The sequence below is a fragment of the Aquarana catesbeiana genome, linkage group LG02 (assembly GCF_042186555.1).
Source record: "Aquarana catesbeiana isolate 2022-GZ linkage group LG02, ASM4218655v1, whole genome shotgun sequence".
NCBI lineage: Eukaryota > Metazoa > Chordata > Amphibia > Anura > Ranidae > Aquarana > Aquarana catesbeiana.
In genome coordinates, this window is record NC_133325.1 from 31,083,320 (window position 1) to 31,097,078 (window position 13,759).

General features: G+C 43.0%; 1 protein-coding gene across 6 annotated transcripts in view; it reads left to right on the forward strand.

The window, feature by feature from the left end:
- The window catches only part of LOC141126759 (transient receptor potential cation channel subfamily M member 2-like), a 231,681-nt gene that overhangs the window by 126,200 nt on the left and 91,722 nt on the right, over positions 1-13,759 (forward strand). For all 6 annotated transcript variants that reach the window (XM_073612738.1, XM_073612736.1, XM_073612741.1 and 3 more), the window contains 4 exons: positions 6,516-6,634; positions 12,137-12,272; positions 12,862-13,033; positions 13,124-13,301. In XM_073612738.1, the coding sequence (XP_073468839.1) occupies positions 6,516-6,634; positions 12,137-12,272; positions 12,862-13,033; positions 13,124-13,301 (605 nt within the window). The remainder of the gene's footprint in view (positions 1-6,515; positions 6,635-12,136; positions 12,273-12,861; positions 13,034-13,123; positions 13,302-13,759) is intronic.

Genomic DNA, 13,759 nt, shown 5'->3' on the forward strand with positions numbered 1-13,759 from the left:
TTTTAATCTAAAAAGGAAGGGGTAAGTTATATAAACGTAAATAACTATCAGGTGAGTTTTTAGGGATTGTCTAAAGGTGGATAGATAACTAGAGAAATTGGGTAAAGGAATTCCAGAGCATGCAAGAGGCGCTGAAGAAATCTTAGAGGCAAGCATAAGTGAAGGTGGAGGGAAGGTTAAAGAGTAGGGCTGAGATTAGTGCACCTGGGTTTGGTTTGCAGGAGGTTCGTCAAATACCACTGCTAAATGTGGCTTCCCGCTGAGGTTTGGTTTGGAGGGAGGGTGGGCGAACATTTTGTTCTCTGAATGCGAAATAGACAAAGTTCAGACCGAAACCTATTCACCCCAACAAACAAAGCTTTGCCCAATCAGGGCGCAGTGTACGCTGGTTGTTAAGGAGCAGAGCCGGGAAACCGCCTGTGCCTCCCTAATGTCAGATGAGTCGTCAGCTGTCAATAGGTTTCCTTGCTGACAGCTCAACAATGAAAAAAAAATAAAAATAAAGATAAAGTGGCGCCCCCCCAGTTCATACCATTTGGAGGGGGACCCCACACCAAAATGTAAAAAATGGCATGGGGTCCCGGGCATGCAGCCTGGCAGGAGGTGCTTTGGGGCAGGAGGCTCTACCCCCCCCCCCACTCCAGAGCACCTTGTCCCCATGCCCCCATGTTGATGGGGACAAGTGCCTCTTTCCAACAACCCTGGGATACAGTTGTCGGGGTCTATGGGCGGGGGGGTTTATTGGAATCCGGAACCCTGCTTTAACAAGGGGGCCCCAAGATGTGAATGAGTATCATGTACATAGTACCCCTACCCATTCACCAAAAAAGTGGCAAAAAATAATAAATACAAGGGACAGTTTTTAAAAATATCTTTTATTAAAAAATAAAAAAATAGTGCCCCTCGATGTAAATCCATTTGTCAATCATGCCGCCCGCCGGACCTGAAAAATAGAAGAAAAAAAACGCTCCCGCCTCCTGGGAATGCCTCCTCTCCGCTTTAACATTTCCTATATAGGTAAGCGGCTGGGCCACCTAGCTACTTCACTCAGTGGCACATCACAAGGGGAAGGTGCCACCGGGAGGAGAACCAGGAGAGCACAGAATATTGGTGACTAAGGGAGTAGAGTTTTTTTGAGGAGGAACAAATGGTCAACTGTATCAAAGACAGCAGAAAGTTCTAATCGTTTTAAGGAGCGATAGTCATTGGTTGTAGCAGTTAGCAGGTTGAGAAGGTTGTTATCAGTGATGTATCAGGAAAGACTAGGCTTATTAGAAGTCTGGAACAACCTTAAAAAAATAGCAAACAATATGTGTGAAAATTAAAAAAGTTTAAATATTAGTGGTAAAAAAATATTATTGAATCATAAAGAAAAAGCTAAGGGGATGAAAGAGTTAATTAGGTTTGATTAGTGCCAACTAAAGGGCTATAAACGGCTAAATAGGAACAATATACAGTATATAGTATGTGTTTACTGTATGTGTGTGTTACTGATAAGGCTGCTTTGACTGACATTACAAGCAGATTAAAGGTCACCCCTTTGATCTGCAGATGAATGAAACAGAGCAAATACTATATAATAATAGTGTTATTACATGGTACAGGGGTTGGACAAAATTATGGAAACAAGTATTGTAAAAGAACAAAATTGTTACCTAATACGGTATTGACTCTTTTTGGCATCCAAGATGGTCTGGAATCTCCTGGGAACTGACATATTTTACTGCACCCCCTACATCAGACAGCCTAGACCTGGCCCTGCAAAATGTTAATTATCTCAACAGTTGCTGGCTACAATGCAGTCCCTATTTTAATGGCGTTCTTCTTTAAGGCAGGCTCAGACAAAGCAATCACAGCATAGTTTATAAGTAGAAGGACGTCTAGGTTTCGTTTAACCATACTCCTTAAGCCCCTCCCACTGTTAAGAGTTTGGCCACACCTACAATTTTCCATGGCGCAGATCGAGTGTCCCTCAGTCTGAAGTTCAAAAGTTGGAAGGTATTGACAACATGAATTTCATTAAAGTAGAGCTATAGGCAAAACGTTTTTTTCCATATTGGTTAGAGTAAGTGAGAGTTATAACCCCTGTCGTTTTATTTTTTAGTCATCTGTGTCCCATTGGGGAGATTTACCTTCACTTCCTGTCCCATAGCCAAAACAGGAAGTAAGGGGAAATCCCGCCAAATTAAGGAAATTCCTTGGGGACTCCCAGGTTACTAAAACTGGTGCTCCCATTGGAACATTTCCTCTGTTACGTTTCTGGGGACAACCAAAAATGTAGGGTTTTCTTTTACTTTCACTTTCAATGCTCATGGTGAACAGGACAAATAGAGAGGGTGAATCTTCCTATGTTAGGTGCCCAGACCGCAATAATAATCCCTCTCCACTCTGTCTAAAAGTAAAAAAAAACATTTGCCTATAGTTATACTTTAAGATTTCTTAGTAGAAGATCAAAATAACCTATTAGCAGTGCATTAGGGACACACGGGTGTGCCCCCCCCCCCCCCCCTTATCCATGCGTCCAGCCCACTGATCTTATCTACATACAGGGATGCCGGACACATGGATTCCAATGGGGGGGGGTGTTATTTTGAAGCATGTGATTAGAGCCAGAGGCTCTAATAGGCTTCAAAAAAGGGGTGGGCGCCGGGTGCAGAGCACTGCGCTCAAAGCCCACCCAGCTGTGTGACAATAGCAAATGAATATTTGTTATCGCCACACTGATCTTCCTCCCGGCCAATCAGGAAGCGGATCTGAAGCCCATCACCCAATTGGCTGAAAGGACAGGTGCTCCTACTGGATGCCTAGCAGGAGGAGAGAAGAGATGTACAGCGCCCGTCACCCGCTGCCTGACCCGTAGCCGGCCGCTTGTCACCCACCACCTTCATGGGGTAAGTGCTGGCCAGACTTTCAGACAGCGAATGGGCAGGGGGAGGGGGTGGTGCTGGTTAAGTGCCGCCACCCCCCCTACAAAAAAAAAAAAAGCACCAGCCGCCACTGCTTATTAGTATCATAAATTTAATTGAGACAGCTAAGCAGTGTAGAAAGTTATCTGACTGTGGTTTAGCAGGTCTGTAAAACCATGCTACAAGCCCGTAATTAGCATACTGCTAATGGCTATCTTAAAGAATGTGTGGAAAACATTCCAGTTCCAGGCCTAAGTAAAAGAATCAATTAACATCAATTAGTCCAACATCTCCAAATTCAACAACCCAGCAGGCCAGGACTAAGCACTGCATCATACGAGGTGCAGCAAGCTAAGTAGGGTACAGTACTATTTCTGAGGAATCTATTGACTTGGGACTCGATGCTGGGTAATATTATACTGGATGCCTCACTGTAAAATATGGTCATCCAGAAATATTGGTATACCTAGAATAATTACATCAAAGACATGGCAGATGAAGTATAATAAAACATTTCAGCTCCTACATCCCAGATCTTTGCTCCTGTGATTGGTTTAGGGGAGGTCTCAGTGATGCTTTCTAGAGAGTCCACAAAAATCTCCTGCAATTCCATCTTGATAACTACTTTTTCCATCAAAATGAAATACATGTCGCCAGAGTCATTTTTGAAGGGCAATGACTCTGATACCTCAGATCATCTTTATGCTCAATTGACTGAACTCTGCCTGAACCCATGTAAAGCACTTTTTCTTTCTTAACGCTATTTTGCTTTTGTATTATTGTGTCCTTTTGGTTGTAATATCTTTTCTTGTAAATAGTTTCCTGCACATTTTTCTATTAAATGCACTAAACCACAACTCCTGTCCCCCTAACAAATGCTACTAGATTTTCTATAATGGATCGGTATAAAATGTAGCGTTAAAACATAAACATTACACAATATAACAAAATATTGTATATAAAAGTGATCAGAACTTAATAATGAATCCCAAATAAAATAGGTGCAACAGAGCATATGAAAAATGAGTGGAAACACAGGTGAGAAAGTCCCCAAGGCGAAAAAATCTTCTTGCCTCTCAGCACAAAAACAGATACGCAAATCTGCAGCCCCGTGGATAAAGACCGACTTCTGTGAGGCCGCATATATGGTTTTTGGCTTTCCAGTCTGGCTGCCTAGCCTCTTGAGTTCCAACCTCACCATCATTGATTCGATTCCCTGGATCCATTCTTGGAGTTCTTCGGATTCCCTGGATCATTTTGGCTATCTGTTGATTCGGCTATCCTCGCCTTGTTGACTTGTTGTCGCTGACATTCGAGTCCACTTGTTCTGGTACGAGTATATATCCCTTATCCTGGGTGGAGCTCTGAAGCTCTACATGCCTGCTGAGGCCTCTGTACCCCACTGAACAACCATTTTCTGTGGTGGATTTTTTATATGTTTGCCACAAGATTTTTTCACCTTTGGGACTTTCTCACCTGTGTTTCCACTTATTTTTCATATGCTCTGTTGTACCTATTTTATTTGGCACTGGTATTCACTATTAAGTTCTGATCACTTTTGTATACAATATTTTGTTATATTGTTTAATGCTTATGTTTTAGCGCTACATTTTATACTGATCCTTTGCATTTGAATTTTTGTCATATTCTTGCTATTCTAGCTGCTATTCTTTTATTACCTTTTCTTTATTTATTGAGTTACTGTAGCGCAGTAATGCCCCCCATTCACAATTACTAGATTTTATATCCCTGTCTGGTGTAACAATGCGTTTTCCAAACATTTCTTAAAAGTCAGAATAGTTAAAGCAGATACTGTGAATGGTGCTTGTTGCCACTGGAACGTGGGGTGGTGGCTATTTTGGTGTTGAAGTGTTAACTATATAGTTAACCTTCCCCAGTGTTCATCACTTTTAGTCTTCTAGTACTTAGATTGTTTTCCCGTGGCGGGATAATGACACTGCTGTGATCACATGTTTAGCTGGGTTTTGATACCAAGTTCATTGCACAAAAACAATGGCCCCTAGAGGGATATGAAATCTAATTATTGCATACAGCTCTGTGCCTGTGAAAAGAGACTTGTGAAGTCTGGTTTCGATGGGGTATTTCCAGTTTGTGGTTGCGTCAATTGTTTACAAAAGCCAAATTGTCCAGATATAAATCCACATGTAACTATATACAGTAAGTGCACCTTCCCTTTCTGAGATCACCCACAATATCGTCTCCATTATCTGCTGATTGGTATTGCGTTTGCTTATTGATTCTTGTATTGCCACACAAAACACATGAACTTACAGCATCCTAGTAAGGGTCTTTATTAATGCACCTCATGATATAGTTAGTAGCATAAATGCTGAATGGGTTTGTTCCCAACACTCACTAGAACTGAGAAAGTTACTTGGACGAGTTGTGAAACATCTTTAATGTTACAAAACAGGTCTGTTTATGTTACTATTATTACCTATCCTTGCTTCCTGAGTCTTCTCACAACTAGCACAGGCTTTCATATTGTGGCAGTCAAATTGTCATGGAAGACATAATAAATATGATTTACTAAATGCAAATGGGTTGTTCACTATGGAAGTCAATTTTCACCTTACAAGGACATTTTTCCATATCTTAATGTAGTGCCCCCTAGGTACGAAGTCATGCCCAAGTCTCCCCAGCTGGTGGCCTACAGTGAAATCCACACCATTAGAACATAAGTGCAACCCTAGAGCAGGGTTGTTAAGCCTATTCCCGACACAGGTGCCTACCCAGTTTCACAGGGAAGGAGCAGCAAAGTCCAACCCTATCTCAGGTTACAGCACATCATTTCCATTAGGCCTAGTCAGGAGCATACATTACCTTGCTACACAGGTTGTAAGGACTTGTGTCCTCAGTAGTTCTTGGTAAGAAGGTTAGCCAAAGAATCCTATTGAGTTTGTCCATAGAATCAATCTATACTACCAGATCTGCCTTCTCCAGACCTCTACCTGCTCCTGACTCAAGCTGGCTACAACTACACTTTTCCCAGGTATAGGCTGTGCTTCTAAGCTCAGAAGGCTTAGCAATATTTAAAGAAGCTCACAAATATATGATTGCACCGTGGCCATTGTGGTCCCAAATAATTGGAAATAGCAAGCCCTAAATAGTATGACATAACATCCAGAGACTGGTCATTAATAGGGCCTCATGGTGTCTCTCCCAGAGGGGGGGTGCTCCAACACTCTCGCCCTACATGGTTGTTCTCTGCTCATAGACTTCTCCACCAACAGCCCCCATTATATAGAAAAAGGGCAGGGCTACAAAGGAACTCGTGCCCCAAGAGGAAGGAATTTTACATTAAAGGGAAACACTCTAACATTAGTGAATGTGGTAAAAATTCACTATGCAAAGAATAAATATTCACATACAAGAAAAAAAAAACTATTTTTGCTTGCACATGATTGGATGGTGGAAGCTAAAGAAAATTCCTTTATGAAGTAAACATACCCTTGCAAAATGTTTGTTGCTCTTTTTTTTTTGCATCTTTTCATCGATCATCTACATTATGTTCCTACCAGCCTGGCTGTTTGTATAGATCTTAGGACATGTTCTAATTCTTTGAATGCCCTGTCCTCTGTCTCCCAGCTGTTGCATGACCCGGAGCATCGTGGCTTTGTGAAGAGTGCTGTCCAATACATTACAGATTTTTGGAACCAGGTGGATTCGCTGGCTTTGGGGTTATTCGCTGTTGGGCTGATATGCAGGTGAGGCATCTAGCAATAGTCCTTTCACTTTAACTTTACAAAATTTAACTTCTATTTAAGCAGTAAGAACCAAAAAAAGAATTTGTGGGATTTTTAAGGTGCCAAACAACAACCATACATAACATTATAAAATTTTTATTGGATGTTTCCATAAAATCAGAAAGTATCTTTAAATAAAGAAAAATGCACAGCATATTCCATGTTTTCAGTGATGCTTATGATACGTTAGACAGTATTCACAAGTATGTTGCTCCAAGTAATTCTCTCAACATGTTTCACCTTATATACGGCTTCCCCAGGAGAGTATACTGCAAAATACAGGTTGCATCAAAAGAATTCTAAATAGGAAAATATAGGAAAACAATTGTTTAGGACCAGACGACATATACATTTTATACAGCAACTTTTTTTAAGAAAACCGAAAATACATAATAATAATAATAATTACTGCAGTGTTATGAATGGCACCTCACTAAATTACTACATGCAGATATGTAAAAAATTAGACAGCATGAGTGAAGAAAGCGGTTGGTTCATACAACTACATTGACACCAGACGAGACACCCAACAACCTCCAGGTGTAAGCAAGCCTGCGGCTCTGGAGGTCATTAGGTGTCATGTAGTTGTAAGGACCATTTCATATAGTTTCTATCATCTGGTAGGAGAAGACAGCACAAGGTCAGGTAACCTTTAGAAATGGGATAGACTCCCATGAAAAAGTCAAATTACAGATGTCATTCTGTATGAACCAGGGGCGGATCCAGAGTCTAGTCTCAGGAGGGGCACTGCCAGAAAATACATTTTTTGTGGACAGTTTATCGGGGAAATGGGTGGTGTTGGTGCTTCAATCATCCTGGCACCATGGTTGTTAGGGTGTCAGGATTATTGAAGCGCATTATTTCTATTATTACATTGTAATATAAAATGAAATAGTTCAACTCACCATAATGCAGAATCAGTGGGAGCCCTGAATGTGTCACTTGCCACCGTCGCCTGACACTAGATGTGGATTGTCACTTGCCACTAGGGATGAGCCAAACACCCCCTGGTTCGGTTCGCATGTTCTGGAACATGCGAACAGGCAAAAAATTTGGCAGAACACCCAAACAACATTAGAGTCTATGGGGCATGAACATGAATAATCAAAAGTGCTCATTTTAAAGGCTTATATGAAAGTTATTGTCATAAAAAGTGTTTGGGGACCCGGGTCAATGCAAATTTTTTTTTAAAAATGGCCATTTTTTCGGGAGCAGTGATTTTTTTAATGCTTAAAGTGAAACAATAAAAAGGTGAGGTAAGTAAAACGGGGGGGCTGGGGGCGGCAGTATTGTCGGAAGTTTTTTCACCTTAATGCATAGAATGCATTAAGGTGAAAACATTTTTACCTTTACAACCCCTTTAAGGCGAAACAATAAAAATGAAATTTTCCTTTAAATATTGTGCCTGGGGGGTGTCTATAGTATGCCTGTAAAGTGGCGCATTTTTCCCGTGTTTAGAACAGTACCACAGCATAATGACATTTCTAAAGGAAAAATTGTCATTTAAAACTGATTGCGGCTGTAATGAATTATCGGGTCTCGGCAATATAGGTAAAACTCATTGAAAAAAAGAGCATGGGATCCCCCTCAGTCCATTACCAGGCCCTTTGGGTCTGGTATATATATTAAGGGGAACCCCGGACCAAAATTTAAAAAAAAAAATTGCGTGGGGGTCCACCTAAAATCAATACCAGGCCCTTTGGGTCTGATATGGAAATTAAGGGGAACCCTGCGCCAATTTTTTTTTTTTAATGGCGTAGGGCTCCCCCAAGGGATTTTAAGGGGAACCCTGCTCAAAATTTAAAAAAAATGGCGTAGGGGTCCACCCAAAATCCATACCAGACCCTTATCCGAGCAAGCAACCTGGCAGGCCGCAGGAAAAGAGGGGGGGACGAATGAGCTCCCCCCTCCTGAACCGTACCAAGTCACATGCCCTCAACATGGGGAGGGTGCTTTGGGGTAGTTGATGGGGACAAGGGCCTCATCCCCACAACCATTGCCCGGTGGTTGTGGGGGTCTGGGGGCTTATCAGAATCTGGAAGCCCCCTTTAACAAGGGTACCCCCAGATCCCGCCTCCCCCCATGTGAAATGGTAACTGGGTACAAGTACCCCTACCATTTTACAAAAAAGTGTCAAAATGTTAAAAATGACAAAACACAGCTTGGGACAAGTCCTTTATTGAAAAATAAAAAAAATAAAAATGTCCCGCGATGCCCATTCATTTTCTTCTATCACGCTGCCCGGACCAAAAAAGAAAAAAAAAGAAAAATCCTTGACCGATTTGCCTCCATGGGAGGCTCCCGCCATCTGACGCTTCATCGTTTGTGACAGTTCTTATATAACAGATGGTTGGGCTACCCAGTGATGTAACTGGGTGACCCCGCCCCTCTCTGACGCCACGGGACTTCCCCATGGCTTCTCCATGGTGTCAGAGGGGGCGGGGTCACCCGTTTACGTAACCGGGTTGCCCCACCCTCTCTGACACCACGGGGAAGACATGGGGAAGTCCCCGTGCATCAGAAGGGGGCGGGGTCACCCATTTATTATTTTATTATTTTTTAATAAAGGACTTGTCGTAAGCTGTGTTTTGTCGTTTTTAACATGTTGACACTTTTTTTGTGAAATGGTAGAGGTACATGTACACTGTTACCATTTCACACAGGGGGGAGAACGGGATCTGGGGGTCCCCTTGTTAAATAGGGCTTCCAGATTCTGATAAGCCCCCCGCCCGCAGACCCCCACAACCACTGGGGAAGGGTTGTGGGGATGAGGCCCTTGTCCCCATCAACATGGGGACAAGATGCTTTGGGGGGGCTACCCCAAAGCACCCTCCCCATGTTGAGGGCATGTGGCCTGGTATGGTTCAGGAGGGGGGTGCTCTCTCATTCCCTCTCTTTTCCTGCAGCCTGCCAGGTTGCTTGCTCGGATAAGGGTCTGGTATGGATTTTGAGGGGACCCCTACACCATTTTTTAAAATTTTGAGCAGGTTCCCCTTAAAATTCCTTGGAGGGGGACCCTTACCCTTACTTAGATCCAAAGGGCCTGGTAATGGACTGGGGAGGACCCCATACTCTTTTTTTCAATAAGTTTTATCCATATTGCCGAGACCCGACAATTCATTACAGCCGCGATCAGTTTTAAATGACAATGTTTCATTTAGAAATGTCATTATGCTGTGGGACTGTTCTAAACACAGGAAAAATGTGCCACTTTACAGGCATACTATAGACACCCCCCAGGCACGATATTTAAAGGAATATTTCATTTTTATTGTTTCGCCTTAAAGGGGTTGTAAAGGTAAAACATTTTTCACCTTAATGCATTCTATGCATTAAGGTGAAAAAACTTCCAACAATAGCGCCGCCCCCAGCCCCCCCGTTTTACTTACCTGACCCCTCGGAAGTTAGCCGCTCTCTTCTGACATCCATTTCGCTGCTCAGCCTGGCCGCTGATTGGCTACAGTGGATGGATTGAAAGCAGCGCAGCCATTGGCTCGCGCTGTTGTCAATCACATCCAATGACGCCGGGGGCGGGGCCGAGTGATACAGTTAGCGGCTATAGCCGCCGGCTGTATCACGGGAGCGTGCTCGCAAGAACTAACCACCATGCGAGGGAGCTCGCATTAAGGTGGTTAGTTCTTGCAGGGAGGAGCTGAAACAGCCGCCGAGGGACCCCAGAAGACCAGGTTCGGGCCACTCTGTGCAAAACGAGCTGCGTGAAGGTAAGTATAACATGTTTGTTATTTTTATTTTTTTGAATTACCTTTACAACCCCTTTAAGCATTAAAAAAAAAATCACTGCTCCCGAAAAAACGGCCGTTTAAAAAAAAAAAATTTGCTGTCCAGTTCTGGGCACCAGTCCTCAGGAGGGACGTACTGGAAATGGAGCGAGTACAAAGAAGGGCAACAAAGCTAATAAAGGGTCTGGAGGATCTTAGTTATGAGGAAAGGTTGCGAGCACTGAACTTATTCTCTCTGGAGAAGAGACGCTTGAGAGGGGATATGATTTCAATTTACAAATACTGTACTGGTGACCCCACAATAGGGATAAAACTTTTTCGCAGAAGAGAGTTTAATAAGACTCGTGGCCACTCATTACAATTAGAAGAAAAGAGGTTTAACCTTAAACTACGTAGAGGGTTCTTTACTGTAAGAGCGGCAAGGATGTGGAATTCCCTTCCACAGGCGGTGGTCTCAGCGGGGAGCATTGATAACTTCAAGAAACTATTAGATAATCACCTGAATGACCGCAATATACAGGGATATGTAATGTAATACTGACACATAATCACACACATAGGTTGGACTTGATGGACTTGTGTCTTTTTTCAACCTCACCTACTATGTAACTATGTAACTATATGCATTGATCCATGTCCCCTGGGGCAGGACCCGAGTCCCCAAACACTTTTTATGACAATAACTTGCATATAAGCCTTTAAAATTAGCACTTTTGATTTTAATGTTAGTGTCCCATAGACATTCTGGCGGCTTTCGAATTTGCCCTGAACACCGCATATTGTTCGGTGTTCGCAGAACATCCGAACAACCAAAGTTCGGCCCGAACTTATGCTCGGGCTGAACCGTTCACCCATCCCTACTTGCCACGTCACCTGCCACAAGCTGTGGAGTGTCACCTGCCATGTTACCTGCCAGAAGTTGCGGATTGTCATCACTTGCCACGTCGCCTGTCACCAGATGCAGATTGTCACTTGCCACGTCACCTGCCACAAGTTGTGCATTGTCACTTGCCTGCTACAATTGTCACTTTTCTGCTAAGGTGGGGATTGTCACTTGCTGTGTCCCAGAGTGGAGTCAGGCAGCAGAGAGATTATGCAATCTTTCTGCTGCCCACCGCTGCCTGCACAGTGAGGGCGGAACTGCAGGGATGCAGGTGGGCGGCGAGTGGTGAGAGATGTCATCTCTCTGCTCCCCTGCCTGCCGGCCCACTAAGTGACCAGCTGCTTGCTCAGCCCCTGACTGGCCTGCCCGCTCACCCACTGAGCCACCTGTCCGCTCACTCACCCATCTGCCGAGCTGCCCACATGCTGAGCTGCCCACTCACTCACTCGCCGAGTAGCCCGCTCACTCACCCACCCGCCTTCTCACCCACTTATCGAGCTGCACACCCGCTGAGCTTGCCGCTTATTCACCCACTGAGTGGCCCGCCGCTCACCTGCAACTAATTTCTCGGGGGGGGGGGTATGAACTTGATTATTCCCCTTCTATTTTTTTTTCTTCTTAATGAATCCTGAGTGGATAGTAGGAACTAAAAGCTTCATGTTTTTCTCCAGTTCTCAAAAATCTATTAAAATTAAACATGAACTGCTTGCTATAAGCAAGGCAAAAACATTTTGATTTGACTGTTTCATATAAATTAAGCCCTGGGACCACAATCTTAGATCTATCAGTTAAGGATGTTATAATATTTCACACTTCTAATGGCCCACTTTCTGTGTCCAGATTGGTTCGGACAGACACTGTCTATCTGGGTCGGGTGTTCCTGTCTCTAGACTACATGATATTCTGCATCCGCCTCATGTACATGTTCACTGTCAACAGAGTTCTGGGTCCTAAGATTATCATCCTCCGCCGAATGGTAAGATGGTGATCTAGAACAGGTTGTAAATATCTACTTATTATTCTTGAAAGATAATTTGTCATCCTACAGTTATGGTATATGACAAATGTTTGTGGACACCTGACCATCACACCTACATGAGCTTGTTGGATAACCTGTTCCAAAATCATGATTATTAAACTGGTTTCCTCTCCATTCCTCTTTGCAGTTATAACAGCCTCCGCCTCTTTTGGAAAAGCTATCCAAAAGTCATAAAACCTTCTTTTTTTTTTTTTTTTTTTAGAGCTAGCTTTGCACAGGTTACAGTCATGCTGGAACGTATATAGAACTTTTCCAAACTGGTGCAACAACACTGGAAGTGCATCATTGTCTAAAAAAAGTTTGTATGTTGTAGTATTAACAGGACCCTTCACTGGAAAAGCCTGAACTCAATAATTTGGAGGTGTGCCAGCATAATTATGTCCATGTAGTAGATGTGATGGTCAAATGTTCATAAACCTTTGGGCATACAGGGCATAACCATCAGTTAATATAATACTGGGTACTAAGTTAAAAAAAAAAAACATATGCTATAATTTTAAGATCTTTAATCATTCATCACATCCAGGTGAAAGACCTCTTCTTCTTCCTCTTCCTCCTGGCTATTTGGATTGTGTCATATGGAGTAGCAAAGCAGGCGATTCTAACTACCAATGAAGAAAGGTGGGACTGGATTTTACGCAATGTGATCTATGACCCCTACCTCACCCTCTTTGGCGAAATCCCATTAGATATAGACAGTAAGTTGGCTGGAGCTTCTTGTGGTGGGTTGATGACAAGATGGTTGAAGGTCATTATGATTGGGTGTACATAATCTATGTGTTTTTCAGGTTTAAATTTTGACCCAGCAAAATGTTCTGAAAATGGCACCGACCCAGCCATGCCTAAATGTGTTGTCAATGATGGAACCAATGTTCTCTTCCCAGAGTGGCTGACCATAATTCTCATGTGCCTATATCTCCTTATGGCCAATGTCCTTCTGCTCAATCTACTTATTGCCATATTCAGGTAAGAAGAGGACTGTTCATTTACAACTGGTGAAGAACACTGCAGGTAGAACTTTGGTTTAGAGTGGAGCTTTTTTAAAACAGACGGAAAAAACTGCATTCAGTTCCAGCTATTATACAATTGTCTTCTTCCTGGCACTGTTCCCTGAGGACTTGCAACAGATCCTACACCCTATCATGCAGAAACAGGCAGTTGAAGGGATAAAGAGCAAAGCTAAATGACTAAAAATGGTTGAGGAGCACCAACCAATGTATTTGAGGACAGGCTGGTTAGCAAGCATTTGCATCCTTACAGCATAAGTGTGACAATGATTTTAATGTGGAGCAGTTGAGTTAGAACCTCTGCCAGGTGTAAATAACCATCTGTGTCCCAATTGAAGACACAATGGGAAGTGGTAAGATGCACATGGAAGGTCAACACACATCACAAACAAACAACGATTTCCCAACACACTTACT